The sequence below is a fragment of the Mytilus trossulus genome, chromosome 7, assembly GCF_036588685.1.
Source record: "Mytilus trossulus isolate FHL-02 chromosome 7, PNRI_Mtr1.1.1.hap1, whole genome shotgun sequence".
In the NCBI taxonomy this organism is placed as follows: domain Eukaryota; kingdom Metazoa; phylum Mollusca; class Bivalvia; order Mytilida; family Mytilidae; genus Mytilus; species Mytilus trossulus.
Window position 1 is genome coordinate 25961786 of NC_086379.1, and position 17720 is coordinate 25979505.

General features: G+C 29.8%; 1 protein-coding gene across 5 annotated transcripts in view; it reads right to left on the reverse strand.

Moving 5' to 3' along the window:
• The window catches only part of LOC134724840 (pro-neuregulin-1, membrane-bound isoform-like), a 51806-nt gene extending 36187 nt beyond the window's left edge, over positions 1-15619 (reverse strand). For all 5 annotated transcript variants that reach the window (XM_063588132.1, XM_063588130.1, XM_063588129.1 and 2 more), the window contains exon 1: positions 15069-15619. In XM_063588132.1, the coding sequence (XP_063444202.1) occupies positions 15069-15513 (445 nt within the window). In that variant the 5' untranslated portion in view covers positions 15514-15619. The remainder of the gene's footprint in view (positions 1-15068) is intronic.
• Between the last annotated feature and the right edge of the window lie 2101 nt (positions 15620-17720).

The following is a 17720-nucleotide window of genomic DNA, read 5'->3' on the forward strand; positions in this document are numbered from 1 at the left end:
CAAGAACTGACAATAAAACCTGTCGAGATTTATGTTTACACTAATATATCATAGTATTAATTATCTTGTTAACATATCAACTAAAAACAGTAGCTGTGATAAAAACAAAATCGTTTGTCATCCCCTATAATGACAGAAAACTCTGAACAATTTATTTCACAGAGATAAAATCAGTCTAATAGTGGCAGAAATTAGCTGAAAATGTATTTCTTTTAGATTTACAATGAGTCTATCATTATATAATATCCTGATAGATACAATGGATATGCAGCATAATATCTTTTGAAAAAGCTGCATAACTCTGTCTCGAAAATTAAGTTTCATCATAATATAAGTTCCAAGTGGAAGAAAGATGCTGTAATATTGTTACCACCGGAACAGATATTACAGTATTTGTTCCTTATGGAATAAAAGGTATAGAATATTTATTCCGTAAGGAAGTCAAATATTATGGATCTTGTTTCCAGGAACTTTTCATTAGACCAAATATATGTTGACAACACAATTGTTCAGTGGAGTTATTATTTATCTTACAGTGAAAGACTTTGTTTTTAAATTTGTAGACTTTTTTTTAATATATCTGTTACATAGAGAAAAGGGGGGAGTGATGTCCTGGAAGATGAATGATAAGTGCCAGTGATTAGAATTTATTAATTAAAGGAAGAAAAACGTAAATCAGAAACTAATGCATCTTAAGTAAACGAGCAGAACTATGCAATAAACTTCTACAGGCCAATTTAATATATTTTGACACTTTCTTACATCATTTCTAAATTTTACGTCATAAATATGATTATAACAACATGTATTCTTAAAGTGCATCCGTTATATTCTGACATCATCAACATGTACTTTTCATATTTTGCACTAAAATTAACAAAACAGAACTTAATCTACATTCAAATTTTTTTTGTTCTTAGAAAACGTTAGTATGTACTTGTACTCTAGTTTTCAGGGAAACATGTTTCTTACTAAGACATTGGTACAAGTACTTAATTGCACTTTGAACAGTCATAATTATAAAAATATTTACTTTATCTGCCTAAGAGAAAAACTATAAAATCAAACACAAAATGATCAATCCTAAATACTTGTAAACAAAACTGGCAAAAAAATAACAATTATTCATAAATTTAGTGCTTTGAGCTAACAGATGAGTATAAATTATGTGAATACAAAAAATTGTTTTTTTATAACACTGGAATTTTATTATTTTGTTCTTTAGTAAACCATCCTATATACAGTGATTGATATACATGTACAAACATTTTTTGGAAAAATAGAAAGTTCCAAAAAAAATTTATATCACATTTAAACATCTTACTTTAAAAAAATAAGTTTCAAGAAAGAAAAAAAAATAAATAGAAAAAGCAATTTGAATTCGCCGTTTCAGAATATAGTGCATTCTGGGTCATATTTTCAAAAGCGTACACCAAAACATTGTGATTGGTTTTAAACGGTCTAAACAATTAAAATCTATCCAATTATGTAACATTATTTTTATTTTGGTGTACGAACAATGAGATTATCCATAGTCCTTTAGATTCTGAAATGGCGAATTGGTGAGACTCTCCAAACAGCTATAGATCAAACACAATATTCCAGACTTTAAATTGTATCGGCAGTAAATATAGTAGACAAGTCAAACTGTTTGCTCGACTTTTATGTGTCTTCTAACTTTTATCTATACATATACTTATTATTCATAATATTCTAATTCCACAGGAGACAGGAAAGGCATAAATCAAATTATTCAATAATGTATAACATTTGTGTTTGCTTTTTTACCAGTAATTAAATAAAGAGACAACAATATTTACTATCTATCACTATTTCCATCACTGGTTACAAAAAAACTGGTAGTTCTTGATTTTAATAGCTCTATCAACAGAAATAACAGAACCACATCTATTTTAACATTTCATTTCATTTATTTTTGGTCTGCATTTGCAAAATGAAACCAACAAAACTGAAACACAGACATGGTTTTAATTTTTTTTTTAAAGTATAGCAATAATTAAGTGCAATATAAGGTATTTCACAGATTTAAATTGTATGTGCCAACTGGTCTTTTGTATATGGAAAGACTCATCAGTGATGCTTAAATCAGGTCTAAAGTAGAACTTAGCATTGAGGACCAACAAATGGCAAAAATGCTGAAATATTTTGCCAAATACAGCTAAGGTAATTTTCTGATGTGTAGGTTGATTCTTTCCTTTTAGATGACATGCACAACTGTACTAATTTCATATCTGATTTTCCCAAAAGTTTCATTTCGGACAGGGAAGAAACACACAAATTAACAAATTTTATTCACTTGATGTTTATTTGGACCAGAAATTCTACACGCCTACAATAACCCTATCCCTCCTCTGGCAAAAATAACGTCATATGAATTATGATATTATAATAAAATTCATTACGTTTTTATGCATAAATAACTTATATCACATTTCTATTGTTTTTATATGCCCTTCAACAAGTTCAAAGTGAATGAAACCGGAAAGAAACCAAATAGTCGTTTTTTAATTACGCTTAAACACGTTTAATGTTACAACACACAGGTGTTATAAAATAATTACAGACTGCATAAGGTCAACAACGTAAATAGTATGACCACATGCAAAGTCAGGCAGAGGAAACCAATAAAATAGTTAATCATTGCCGTAATCAATCTACTATTGGAGTTAAATATTAAAGAAACTGATAGATTTATTCTCCATCAAGAGATTACATTTAGTATTATTGACTAATTCTTTTGTTTCCTTAATGATTTTATAGACTTCTGGTGTAGTATAAAATAAAGATTTTCCAATCTTGGACAAATAGCCTTTTATTTGGATATCATTCATCTTAATTTAGTTAGATCTTTAATTAAATATTTCGCTGAGCTGAGTATTTGTTCCTACATATGGAGAACCAAAAGTCAACGTACTCAGAATGAAATAAAAATTTCTATGGGAACTTTATTACATTAAAATACTAGTAAAAGTCAATAACTATCATCTGTCTACTCTCTTATTTTACTCAAGTCATACCGTATTAGATTTTAAAGATAGCCAGCCTCAATAAAAAAACTTTAATGTCAATTTTTTTATGGCATGTTAAACATCATGAAAACATTTTTTTTTTTAAAGAATAAAAAATTTGAAAAAATTTGAAAAAAAAGGATTAGGTGAGAATAAAGGAATATCTCTTTTTATTTTTATTTAGATCAATGTTAAATAATAATCCTTGAATATAATCATATCTCTAGTTTCTGAGAGGGGGAAACATTTCAGAAAGGTCTTCGCAGCCTGTCAATTAAGCGGAGTGGTTTTCAAAGATGTTTTATTTCCTGATAAAAATAAATTTAAATCAAAGCATAATGATCTTACCTCCTCTCTTTACTACAAGACCAAAACCAAGCATGGACATGATGGTGCTATTAAAAATCAAAAGTTTAGAATGTTTCCCTAACACAGACAGTTTTATTCTGTAACTATTAGCTACATGATTCGATTTTATATATGGACATTGAGATTTTCACACAAAGCTGTGAAGTACATGTATCTTGAATTTTGTATCTGTTGTTATACCGATTATTTGTATTAAAAATTGAGGTGATAACTTTGGCCCATATCCTGTGGTTTTTCTGACTATATTCTCATAATCTATAAAAACAAAATAACAAATATGATTTTAATGTGGACGTATACTTCATTTAATCCATTGTGGTATTCCATCATAATCACAATCCAAACCGTGTAAATATTAATGTAAGAAATCACAAAGTAAATGTTGAGGATTAATAAAGTCAACAATAGTCTGAAATATTGGACCAAATATCCTAAATTTTAGGCTAAATTACCTTGTTAAAATAATAAAGAATCATTTAAAAAATTGTCATAAATGTAGCTTATCTTTATTGGTTTAATGTATGTTTTCACACAACTGTTGAGTTCGTCCAATACAGTTGTAACTATTGCACTTTATGTAAGAAAATTACTAGGGTAGATACTACCATGATTATAGACAAGGAATAATTGGGATCCCTGGAAAACTGATAAATAATATAGGATGAAAACTAATCCAATTGAAGAGGGTTAGCCATGCATGCACATGGTTTAAAAGATACTGAAATATCAGTGAAAGTTGTCTAAAACTTAGCCATATATGCGTAAAATAAGATGATGTGGTTACCCCATTTAGTTTGGTTTAAGTTTTCATTATCCATATTTCTTATCAATTTTCCAGAATTAAAAATTATTCCTGATTCAAACAATTCCTTGTTTATACATGTATTTTGCATCTCCTTGGGGAGATACATGTATGAAGTTTGTACATTCACCCAAGAAAATCCATATTTCACAAAGGGTATTGACTTTTAGAGAGAAATCAGTTTCAGATAAGGTGGACAGATGGACTTCAACATCACTTAACACAGTACCAATTATGTTAGGGTCTGAAGGGAATATAAAGTTTTGTTCAATATTCAGAGGGATTCTTAATCAATTATCCACCAATCTAATATTAATTTACCTACAATCTATACAAATTCAATTAAAGTGAATAGTATATTTATCTCCCTTTAGACTTGCATGGGGGAGATATGAAGATTTGTTCCCCCAAGAAAAATGCAACCTACAGAAAGCACCAAAGCAGTTAAATAAGAAAATGGCATAGAAATTGACGAAAACTTTTACAAATCAATAACTACAAAAACCATTGCATTTTTCAAGATTTATCAAATTATTTGAATATCAGTTGTAAATTTAAATGACAAAAGCTTACATATTTTGTACATACTTTGGTAACTTGTTATTGGTTCCTTATTCCTTTTGATTAATCTTCTTATAACTTGATAATCTACATAACAGTCTGTTAATACCTCGTTACAAATCATTTCTCATTCTGTAATGCACCTAATTGATCTCATAATTACATTCTTTAAACATGCTATGTTAGAATGACCCCCCCCCCCCCTATTTTCTACAAATTTTGGCCATTTTGTTCCTTTTTATACATTTAGAGTTGGTGATAAGTTCAATTTTATTTGATTCCCAGATATAACAATGATATTCTGAAATGCAGTTTACATCAAACAAATATGGTAATCTGACAATCCCCCTTAAAACAAATCACCTACTTTAACCTCAACTTTAACCTCACAATTAAGAATTGAATGCTTCTTTTTGTAACTTCATTGGGGTGTAAAAGCGTTGACCAAAGTACATTTTGTTTCCGCGCTTCATTCTAAAAATGTGCGCAACACTTTTACAACCCTCTGAAGTTACAAAAAGAAGCATTCAATACTTATAATTACATTTTTTAGCTATGATCATGAAAACACGATTTTTTTTTTTTTTTTATTTAATTCCCCTGGCCACTTTATTGTGGGACCTCGTGTTATCATGAATGAAAAGTTGTATTGAGTAATGCAATTGCTTAATGAATAACACTTGATGCGCAGTTAGCCAATCAGAATAACGTATTATAGTAAAACATACATCTTATGTAATTATTCTAAAACAAATGTGACAGGAACATCACAGGAAACAAACATTTTTTAAGCTGGGCCTGGCCTCAAAGATCATATCATAGAGAGCTTCCATTGAAAGCTGTAAGCTTCTGCAACAAGTAAAATGACAGATACAATATGAATTTATTGGCAGTCAAATACCTTAACAAGAATTTTATTGAAATTGACTCATACGCAAAATTTAAGAGTGTCCATGGCAAGTTAAATGATTAGTGCAAAGAGCTTTCACAAAAATTTTAAAGATTGATACAAAAAAAAAAGCTTTGTGGGCAAGTCAAATGACTGCTTCATAATGTAAAGTCTAAATTGGCTGTTAGAAAGAGTTACATGGAATGTCAAATCACTCCACATCACCATTACTTCATAGGCACCCCTCTGTTCCAATGCTTTTTTCAGATTTTTTAGCAATTTATAATTGATTTATTTTTTTATTTTACTTATTTTTTAAGGCTTTTTATTAAAAGTCAGATGAAAATTATGCTACATCATCATTCTGATTATACTTTTACCAAAGAGTTAAAACTAGAGACTTTCAAACTCAATTACAACGATTTCAAAATTTGACAGTAACAACACTGTATGTCCTTAGTAACGTTTCACATTTTAAACCTGATCCTCAGTTCTAAAAGATCCCTCTCAATAGAACTGTTCCTACATTTTAATGATATTCCATACCTTCTTCGCTTCTAGCTTTACGGTAAACTCTCATGTTTAATATCCAATAAATGTAATCCAAAAGAATGAACTTTTACAAGTTTTCTAGTGTCAATGTGGCTAGCCAAAAAATTATTATATCTTAATACCTATTGAAATATTAAAATAACATTGGGCATATAATGCAACAGATTACTATCCTGTTGAAACTAATATCCAACCGAGGTTTATGTACACTTTCTATAAGCATGATAAGAAAATACATCAAGGTAGTTTAAAAAAAATGTAAAAAATGCAAAAGAGGGTTTAAATGGTATTTTCAATTAAGTAAAATATGTCTAAGTGTGGGTAACATTTAAATAGTTTTATATCTGATTTTTACCTACAAGAGTTAAATTTTACTATCAAGAGATTTGTCAAAAGTGATATTTTTTAACCTGTGTGACAGGCACTTATATAGTTGGATATGAATGCTTTAATTTTTAAGAAGAAATTTCATATGAATGTTAATTTAAACTGTGACACAGTTTTCACCAATACATTTATATCATCAGAATTCAATAATGGTACAATGTTTCAGCAAACATCAGTGAAAAGAACAGTTATAACAAAAATTATAAGACAGTTCCACAAACTTTTTTAAAATGGCTTTTTAATGCCAGAAAAGTTTTTTTTCAATGTTAAATTAGCCTGTTTTACACTGTAATAAGGTGATATAACTCTTTTCAAAGGGAGATAATTGATAAATAATAAAAACAATTTAAGAGCTATTCTATATTTAGCAGTAATGACAGATGTCACAACGTGATGCAACTCTTAATTAAGGAAGGTAATTAAATGATAAATATTAAAACACATTAACAAAACATTTAAGTAGCTCTATAATTTTTAGTAGTTACGACAGATGTTGAGTTGGTAGTAGGTGTAGTATCACAAATCACTTTAAAAATTCATAAATGCAGAGCATATCCAATATCTGAAACAAATACTTAGTTTATAGAAAATGTTTAATATAAATAATACTTGATACTAAAGAATCTATGGATATTTTACTATTTTACATTGAGAATTTTATTATGTAATGCTATCATCTCAAAATACATTTGACATTTGAAAAAATGTGGAGAAACTATCACAAATGAAATAGCTGTTAGTAATACATTCTTTCTAATTACTATGCAGTTTTGTTAATAAAGGATCACAGACTAAACAGACTTTTTCTTATTCAATGTTTCTGCAATAATAACTCAATTTGCCAAGTTTACTTGAAACATTCGATGTCTGTCTGCTCTACTCACAACCTCGCCAAAACAACTAGAACTATAATAGAAGACTCAGGAGAAGACTTGTTTCTTAAAAATGATATATCAAAATGTATATACTTATTCAAATCACTTAGAAATTAAGAAATAATTATTAATTCATAAAACGAGCAATTTTATTAAAACAAATATCTGTCTTGCATGTATACTGCAAATCCCCCCCCCCCAAAAAAAAATATAAACTAAAATATATATCAATCTAAAAATTATGTGCAACTTCTCATTTTGAAATAATGGTAAACTGCAATGGGAAAAATATATAAAAATAGGAAAGGTAACAAAAATGACTTGTAATTTTTTTGACATTGTAACTAAAAGTACACCAACTGGACCTAAATCAAAAGTCATAATTCATCACCACTAGAGCTACATACAACCCACTCCTCTAGATCCCTATCAAATATTTGCATATCTTAAACATTTTTTAAAATATGACATCCTGAATAGCAATGATTTATACTGAACACCAAATTTAAATGATAAATATATTTGTTATATAACACTTAGCTTTAGATGTAGGTGTGCTTAAAGCATGAATGGACATTAAGGAGAAATTTTGCTTACTGAAGGAAAATAAAAAAAACATTGAAAAAGTGGTCATCTTTGGTTATATAAGGTTACAACAGTACAAATATTTGTTTAACACTTTACCAGTAACTTTGTTTTAACCTTATAGATGGTACTCAGAATAAAATATTGTAGGACTTTTGATTGGATTGGAATTATTTTTCATCAAAAGCATACCATTTACATGTAGGTTCAAAAATTTCAGAAATTCATATCTCAATATTGGAAACATATTGAATGTATTTCACTAAGGGAGCTACCATTTGATTTTTATGGGGGGGGGGGGGGGGGGGGGATAGGATGAAATTTGAAAAAATAGGCAGGACAGGAGTTTTTAGTTAAAAAAAAAAGGCAGGATGAGACACTTGCAAAAAAAAAAGGCAGGATGACAATTTATGTAAGAAAAGTCAGGATAAACTAAAAAAAAAAGCTGGACCGGATAGTGAAAAATAAAAAGGCAGGACAGAGATTACAACTAAAAAAAAATGCAGGACAAAATTTTCATCCTAGCCCCCCCATAAAAATCAAATGGTAGCTCCTTCAGGAGCCACTAAAAATTTGCTTTTCCCATAAGTGCAGCTTTTAATAAACTGCATTTTATGTCAACTTTTGCCCCATAACCTTTTTTTTTTGGCTACCATTTTTACGGTGACAACACTCACCGGGAGTTCATCAACCATTTTTGGTCTAACTTATATACTTTTCAAGAAATAAATCTTTGAACTTGAAAAATGCATTATATATATTTGACTCTTAACATATGTAACCTTATATAATATTTAGCAAAAATCATCTTATCTATTAGGTTATTGCCAAAAGAAATTGAAGAACAAGTCTAGGATTTTGATCCACAGACACCGATGATGTTTAGTTAGTTTGTCATTGCAGATATCTGCAGTTAATTTTACATGTTTCTTTATTGTGCAATAACAAAAATAATGGAAACATGTAAAAGTCCATTCAATATAGTTAGACCAATTATCTTCCAACAAAATCAGATTGTTTATATATTATATGACTTTATAGACATTGCTTTACTTGGCACCGAGACGTAATTTGGTAAGAAAACTTGTGATAACAAGATTCTGTCTCGTTTCAGTGATGGATACCCAACAATTCACAGAATAAAGTATACAGCAAACATTTCCAATCAAATCTTGTCAAAGGAAATTAACGCATAGCGGTTAAATATACTGGGATATTTTCCAACTGGGAACTCGGAATCTGGAATCAATAATCATTGTCTCCTTAACGGAATTGATTTGGATTATATTGGAAAAGTTAGTAATAAACAATTCTAAGTATTGGTCCCAGCTACTTATTTGACTTGACATGTCAGTAAATGATTCTTGTGACAAGAGTATTATTAAACATATTCTATATGGTTACAACTGTAAAGAAAAACATTGATTTTGGCGGGCTGTGTCTATACTGCTGCAGTATTTTATGTCCGTGCATTGAATTCTTGCATGCATTTGTTATATCACAACATTGATTTACCAGAAATAATACGACTTTTTTCATTTACATTTATTTGCTATTGTAAGATTTCCCAGAAATAATAGACTTTTTACATTTCCATTTATTTACCATTGCAAGACAATCATCTAGATTAGCTGTTTCTATTTCCATGGGAAATTAAGCTTCCTGATATATGAACCCCTTTGTATTGATAAATAATTAAGACAAAAAAAGATATAGTCCTGGCCCTCGTTTCACAAAAAGTCTAATGATTAATTAATCAATTGTTTATGCATGATCAATCCCACGCCAGGAAATGAGTTAAGTTTAAGCATTATTTTCAAATGGTTCCAAGAACTGATAAATTTTTCAAAATTCTATCCATCTATTCTGTTGCATATTCAGCCAAAGTAAGTAATGAGGTCAGAGACGGATTAAGAGGGGAGGGGTGTCCCCCCAAAAAAAATTGTGGGGAAAAATCATTATTTAGGGAATCACTGAAGCATGACTTGAAGGCCCCTCTTGGGCCATCAGTGCTCCCCTGTAAATTTATGGATCTGCCACTGGAGGTTGGTAGCTCAGGAATTTGTCTGCATAGCAACATTAAACTAATTTGACACTAGACTCTCCTACATTTTTGTATATTATAACCTGCTGTTCATGTCATTTGTTTTTATTGACAGGGAAATGAAAATATTATAAGATACTGTGTTTTTATAATTTGTATTCATTATTACTTTTTACCAGAATGATTTCTTGAGAATATCAATCAATCAATAGATTACTAATTGCTGAGAACATTCAAAACATTGCAATGGAAAGAGAATTCAAGGGAGATAAAAAAAAAATCAAAATATGTTATAAAAGTTTTCCCACTCACATTCTATAATAAAACCTTAATAGGCCTGCAGAAAGGAAGATAAAAACCTTTTTTAACATGTCACAAATATCTAAATATAGATCTGCAATTTTTCTGACATGTGGTCATGATGCATACAGTTATAGGGGCCCACACTATTTCATTCAAAGCCATGTTTCCAAAGTGTCATCTAATTGGATTAATAGTAGGAGTAAACGACAAGCTATTCATCTAGGAGAAAAAAAATCCAAATATCTCATTGAATGTATGGTCTACTATTCAATACATTGATATTATCCCTCAATCATCGACATTTTAACCACACATTCATGTTACAACCTTCGATTTCTCGTAACCCATTAATTACAGGTAAAGTTGAATTGATCGGTTGTTTTATTTAATTTAAGGGTATTATTGGACTCATTTCTTTAGAAAAGCTTAAAATATGAGAATTAAATAAAGCGTGGGTGATATTATATCGGACAAATCATTAAATTTTAATGAAATCAAACAAAAGCTAAGTAACATAAAATAGCCATAAATCTTCTCTAATCAAATGAAAATACAACAACGTTTTCTCTCAAGATGAAATTAAATAATTGGTAAAATAAAATATTGTGAATTATTGATCTCTTGATGAGAATGTTTTCCAGCAAGTTAGTTATTGCATAATTTCTGGTGAGCAAAGGGACCAATTCTATTCACATTATAACTGATAAATGTGCTAATTTGAAAAGAATTACTTTGAATTATTGCATAGATATACATTTCCATTACCATGATTATAATTTGAGGAAACATTGCAACGAGGGTGGAGGGATATGTATAATCAACAGTTATATTTTATTTTCAAATTTTCTAACATGAGTATCTATAATGACTGTATATAAATGTTCTGAGAGATATTGTTGTTTGCTCTTTTCTGTGCTATTTTATTTTATTTTGCAAAATTATGTTTTCCATAAAAAAAATAATAAAAAGGGGGGGTATGGAAGTATGGGGTCACCCATCAATTATAAAGAGTAATATGGAATTTCAAATTTTAAAAGATTAGGAACTCAATTATTGCATGGGGTGTAAAATAAAAAACTAAATCTAAATAAGAACATCTTTATTATATTGCACAATAAGCTATTTTATAAGTCACCTTACTTCATGCTGGAGGTATGTACTTAAAACTTTTAATCTTCAATTTCCCACAAGTTTAAAAGTCAATCAGCTAGTTAAAACTTGAGATAAATATTTCAATGAGTTCAATTTTAGTATACAAATATTCTTTCAAAGTAGTTAAATGGAAGATAATCCTCCATGGATGATATCATCGGTCAGTCACCCCTATAGACCAAGACAACTTTTACCTGGTAGAAGGTTAAATAATTCTGATGGGATTCAAATACACATAACAAGTCAGCATACCTTAATTTACAAACTATATATATATTCTTAATGGTCCAGGGAAACATTCATCAAGAGAAGGCGATCCTTAAAAAAAGATTTAAAATATACTTTTTCTAAAATAGTTATCTCACCCTAAATCTGCATGAGATATATGTTACATGTAGTTTCCACTGGGTTCGAATTCAGAAGAAAACAAATACATGTACAACAAAATAGCTTTAAAATATTTCAGAACTGACTATTATTTTATTGATAGTACCTGATTAGAAAAATTAACTGATGGTTAATTTTTATTGTCAAACATGCATTTTTTAACTGGCAACAGAAAGAGTACTGGTTGCAAATGCTGATTTTATTGGCACCAGAAATGAAGATGGTTGCAAATGCAGTCTTATCAAAAACAGAAAGAGAGGTATATGCAAATGCTATTAAAACTGGCAACATACCTAGAAAGAGAGCTGGTTGCAAATACAGTTTTAACTGTCAACAGAAAAAGAGCTGGTTGCAAAAACAGGTTTAACTGGCCACAGAAAGAGGCCAGTCAATGGCAGTAGAAAAGATTGTACTGATATTCAAAAATCAAATTTGTTATGCTAGTATACAACTTGATATTTAATGTTTTCTGTCATGCAATGGCCCATATTCATTCAGGGTTTTTTCATTTAACATATAATAGTGTATTTAACCCTTTAAAATACATTTTTGTTAAGGTATAATTAACCTGATTTAAGTATTTAACATTTGGGAAACTTTTTATGAATAATTATGCAATGAACTCTGTAGAATATCTTTATTCAAACCTTTACATTTAGCAGAAAGCTTATTCAGCAACCAATTATGGCAAATATTGGCAAAAAAACACCTCAAACAAGCTTTTAAAGCAACACATTATGTCAAATATTGGCCAAAGGAACCTTTGCGGAAGCTTTAACTTAACACAAAATATTTGCAAAAGAAACCTTTGCAAAAGCTTTATTAACTTTTAACACAAAATATTGGCAAAAGAACCATGAGAAAAAATGCTTTAAAGCAACACATCATGTCAAATGTTGGCAAAATGAACATCAAGAAAGACTTAAAGCAACTCATTATGGCAAATATTGGCTAAAAGAACCTTTTTTAAACCAAAACAAAACAGAAATTACACATATAAGTATGAGCAAATGAAACCTCAAGAGTTTATATGCAAACACTAGTGAAAGAAACTTTAAGAAAACCTCTGAGAAACAAAAATATTTATATACTTTTGGCCTTCATACTGTAAAATTTCAATCTATATTTGTTAATGAATGAACCATTAAATTGAATGCACTTCATACCATATTTCGTCAAATGAAATGCTTAAGGTCCACTTTTTAACCTTTATTACATAAATTGTCTCATGATCATCACAAAATTTGTTGGAAAGAACCTTACTGAATATGCATTTGATTTTACCAGAGACTTATAATTTTACCAATAAATCAAGGGTCATTTTTCAAAATCCCAGGCTTTTCTACTAGTGAGGTCCTGGGATATTTGTTACTATGCCCACACAGTTTCTATCAGGAGTGACTAATGAGATAAAGTTAAGCTTTAAACAACCAATCCTAGCTTTACCTTCAAGTACCTTTTTTTAAAAGAAACAAACACTTGTAAATAAGTTCAAGGACTTTAAAGGGATGAATTAATGTTTGTACAGTGTACTCAATTTACATATTGCAAAATTATAATAATCTTCATTCATATATAATTCTCATTCAATATGCAATCATCCTTTATTATAAATATATATATAATGCTATATACTATTTTTCCTTAGTACATTTTTTATACATGTATTTCAAGCTATTTTAAAGCATCAACCACATTAAATTAAAGTTACATTGAATTTCTAAAAATCCTGTAAATCACTGCATTGAATATTATCTTTCAATACATCATGTACAGTGTACATGCTGGTCAAGACTACAATAGTGTTCCCCTCTCCCTTTTACAGTGGACATGTCACATAAAACATTTGAATATGAATATTTTACGTTGTGATGGTAGACATGGTAAATGTGTACACTTATCCCTAATGCATTCTAAAAATTCTTAGCCCTATTACACAATTATTTTAGCTTGTCCCACAACCTGTTAAAAAGTCAAAGCCGCTAAAAATGCATGCTATGCTATAATCTGAATATCCAACTTAAACAGACATGGGCAATGAGGAAACTTAGGGGCTTTTGAATTATAAGATACATTTAACCACAAATTTCTTACATTCTATTCTTTCATATAACCACAAATTAATTTACATTTTTTATAGAAGATTAATGATCATTAATCATGTTAATGTTGTAAATATCCTAATAATTTAAACATGTTAAAATATATTTTTAAAACACACGAGTCTATTGTTGAAGAATGCCTGTTGAATTTTACAAAATATAGATGTTCTCATTTATGTACCTATATACCCCTAGAAATCGTGTGTTTCTATCTCCCTATAAGTCATAAATCTTTATGTTAAATTGTAGGAGTAATTCCTTGCATTTTAATTCCCCATTCATGATCTTGTATATAAATGTAAGTATAGGAAATGCATGCCATACATTTATCGATGATCAATTACCTAACACTACTCATTAGGGATTCTTAATGATCAATTATTCAACACAAGCTACTTGTATATCAATTATTTTCCCAACAAAGGTCACAAGACACAGGTAATAGATAATTTGTTTGATATGCAATCATATTTTCATATTTTATATTCTCCAGAGAGATTAAATAAAAAAAAATTCTGGCAGTTTCAATATTATTGATTTTGGAAGGTAAATTTCGGGTAATATAGAAAATGAAATAAAATAGCAGCCTGCAACAGATCAAACATTTCTTTAGTTAATTGCAAATTTCAACATTTTACTTCAATCTTGGACAATTAATTTCTCATTGTGTATATGCATGTACACAACGAAATAAATTCTTACATAATGTTTTACAAATCTTGTAATCATTAATTATTTACTTTAAATATAGGGTTATCTATATCTTGTGCCCAACATTTAAAAGTAATTGAGAAGTTAAATGCACTAAACGTATTTGTACAAACGTAGATAGTTTTTAAATTTTCCGACATGCCTTTTTTTTTACCTGACAAAGTAAAGACAATATTCAAATACATACTATGTGTTAAATTGTGTTAAATTGTTCAACGTATTTAAATATTTGAGTTGTTTAGAAACATACATTCTGTTAACCAGGAAGAAAATTAAACCGGCATCTTATAAAAATAAATTCGTCTGCAATTTTTACCTACCACATTTTCGGCATGCTGATTTTCGTACAGCTCTTGAAGTTTTTTTGGTAACTAAAACTGGGAATGCTGAATTAACAAAATGATCACTTGATGAATTTTTTAAAAAGAAGAAATATTTTTGTCCAGTTCCACGTGTGGATGTGATATTTGGTATACAGCTTTCATAATTCACAGTATCACTGAACTCTCCAATTACTAAAGTTCTTGTTCTTTTTCCTTTTGGTAATAAATTGTCACCTTTTCTTACTTTCGTCACTTTCACCACCACTCTATAAAAATCCTGCCCCACGGGCAACTTTTGAGTTACTATCCCCTCTATCACAATATTTGCTAAGTATGTACTTGAAGCAGGATCAGTGAAAAAGGTTCCACAAGTCCGACACCAAACATGAAATATACATAATAATAGCCCTAAAATTATAAATCTGAAACGGAATAACTTCATCTTTCAATATTTGATGTTAACTGTACGTCCATAACAAAATACAAACACATAATGCTTCACTGACCCGATGTATATTGAGTATTGGGAATGCCCCATGCATGACTTAATAGACGTGACGTCATGCGCAAGGTTTAAAAGCGGCATAGGAAATAAGGCTATTTAACAGTTAACTATCTTTGAGAGAAATTATGTTATCACATTTTATTGAATATGAACACGATTGATTGGAATAGGAAATGTTGTTGTTTATAGTTAATTAAAATGTCACATTAAATATAAAGAAATTCAAATGCAAAACTTATTTATAAATGAAAATGAATATTTTTACAGATATTACGGAATAGAGGGTTGATTGTCTACGTAAAAATCTTTGAACGTGACAAAATACTTTTAAAACATCCGAAAAATAAATTTGTATAACTTAAACTAAATTTCTGTATGTTCGGAAGTATTCAATTTTCTTTACCTGTTTACAAGTATGACGTTCGTGCAAGGCGACAAAAGTACGCACCACAAATGGTATATCTATCAATCACTAATTCGGACTGGATTAATAATTTATTACTCGAACATAATATTAGTATGTAATTCCCATTTTATTGGGATGTCGTTTATTGAACACCCATCGGTTACGCACTAAAAACCGTATAAGAACTTGAAATGACAAAGAACAAACTTCATAGAACCCCATCTTCCTATATCTATATAGAAAGAAAGAAAATGTTGATCAAAGTCGAGAGTTTTAAACTATGGAAACGACACGGACAAAGATAAGTGGTAATTGAGGGGGGTTATAGAGCTACATATATGGGTAGTGCATACATCTTTTACAAATGCCACTTCTAAATTTGCATTTTTGCCCCCCCCCCCCCTTTCCACTACTCCCAATGACCCTTTTTTCTTCTTCAAAATAATGGATATTGAACAATTCGTCGATTATAGGCAGCATGGAGAACCCTTGATAGATCTTGGTAGCTGTGAAAAATCTGTAGATCGTGCTTTAATCTTGTGATTAAGCACAGACAAGAAAGCTACGTTTAACCATCAATTATTCTTTGCTTAATTAAAAGCTCGGGCGCGTTGGGAATTTGGTAGTTTATTTCATAATCAAACTGTAAAACTACATGTTACATTTCATCCATGCTGCCAAAACAAAACTGGGCAGAATTTCTATGCCTATGGAAAAATCCACAATTGGGAAGCCGAAATAACCTCTTTTGTCGTAAAGTTTTGTTTACAACCGATCCTCTTTGTAAATTTCAATTCCATGGTTAATCAAGATCTGAAGAAGACGTAAACGTAGACTATTAGGGGCACAGTTGGTTTCAATTGGGATGCCTATTTTTTTTTAAACGCATACCCAAATTCAAGCATCTTAATGATGTCAGATTCAGGAGATGTTTTACAAAGTACGATTTATCTCTCCCTCAGACAAGATACGTATATCTACTTTGGCCATTTTTATGAAACAAAACAGGACTTTCTCTTTCATTTGTCTTTAGTTTGGAATGAGGAATACTTGTGTTATGTGTAGAAAAGTCAAATATTCTCATACTATTGCAAGAGGAAAGAATCTTAGATTGAATGCAGTCTAAAAGATATTTGGAACTATTTTTTAGTGTACACATCTTGGAGAAGACTAAGTTTTTTATAAACATTCTGTCTCGTCCGTTTTGCATATTAAGGTAAATTAGCTTAAATTAAAATACACGTAGTTAGCTTCAATAACATTGAAACCTGGCTGTGATTGCAAATAACGTTGATATTAATAATTTAAGAAGAGGTTTCGTGCAGCACTTGGAAGTCTACTTATCCTGTTATCCAAACACAATCAACTTAACTCCTTTCCGATATCAAATAGTTATCAAAGGTACCAGGATTATAATTTAGTACGCCAGACGCGCGTTTCGTCTACATAAGACTCATCGGTGACGCTTAAATCAAAATATTTGTAAAGCCAAACAAGTGCAAAAGCCTTTCCAGATATTGTTTTACGACAGATTATACGGAGGCATAAGACTTCTATACATAAAAGGGTAACCAACAGGGGCCTTTAAATTGTGTATGAGCATTACTCCAAAGTCAATTATCAGTGATGACTAAATAACAGAGAAGTGTAAAACAGGATTATCAAATTACGACATATATCAAATATGAATTCTTAATAACCCGAGGTAATTGTTGTCTTACTCTCAAACTTTGATCTT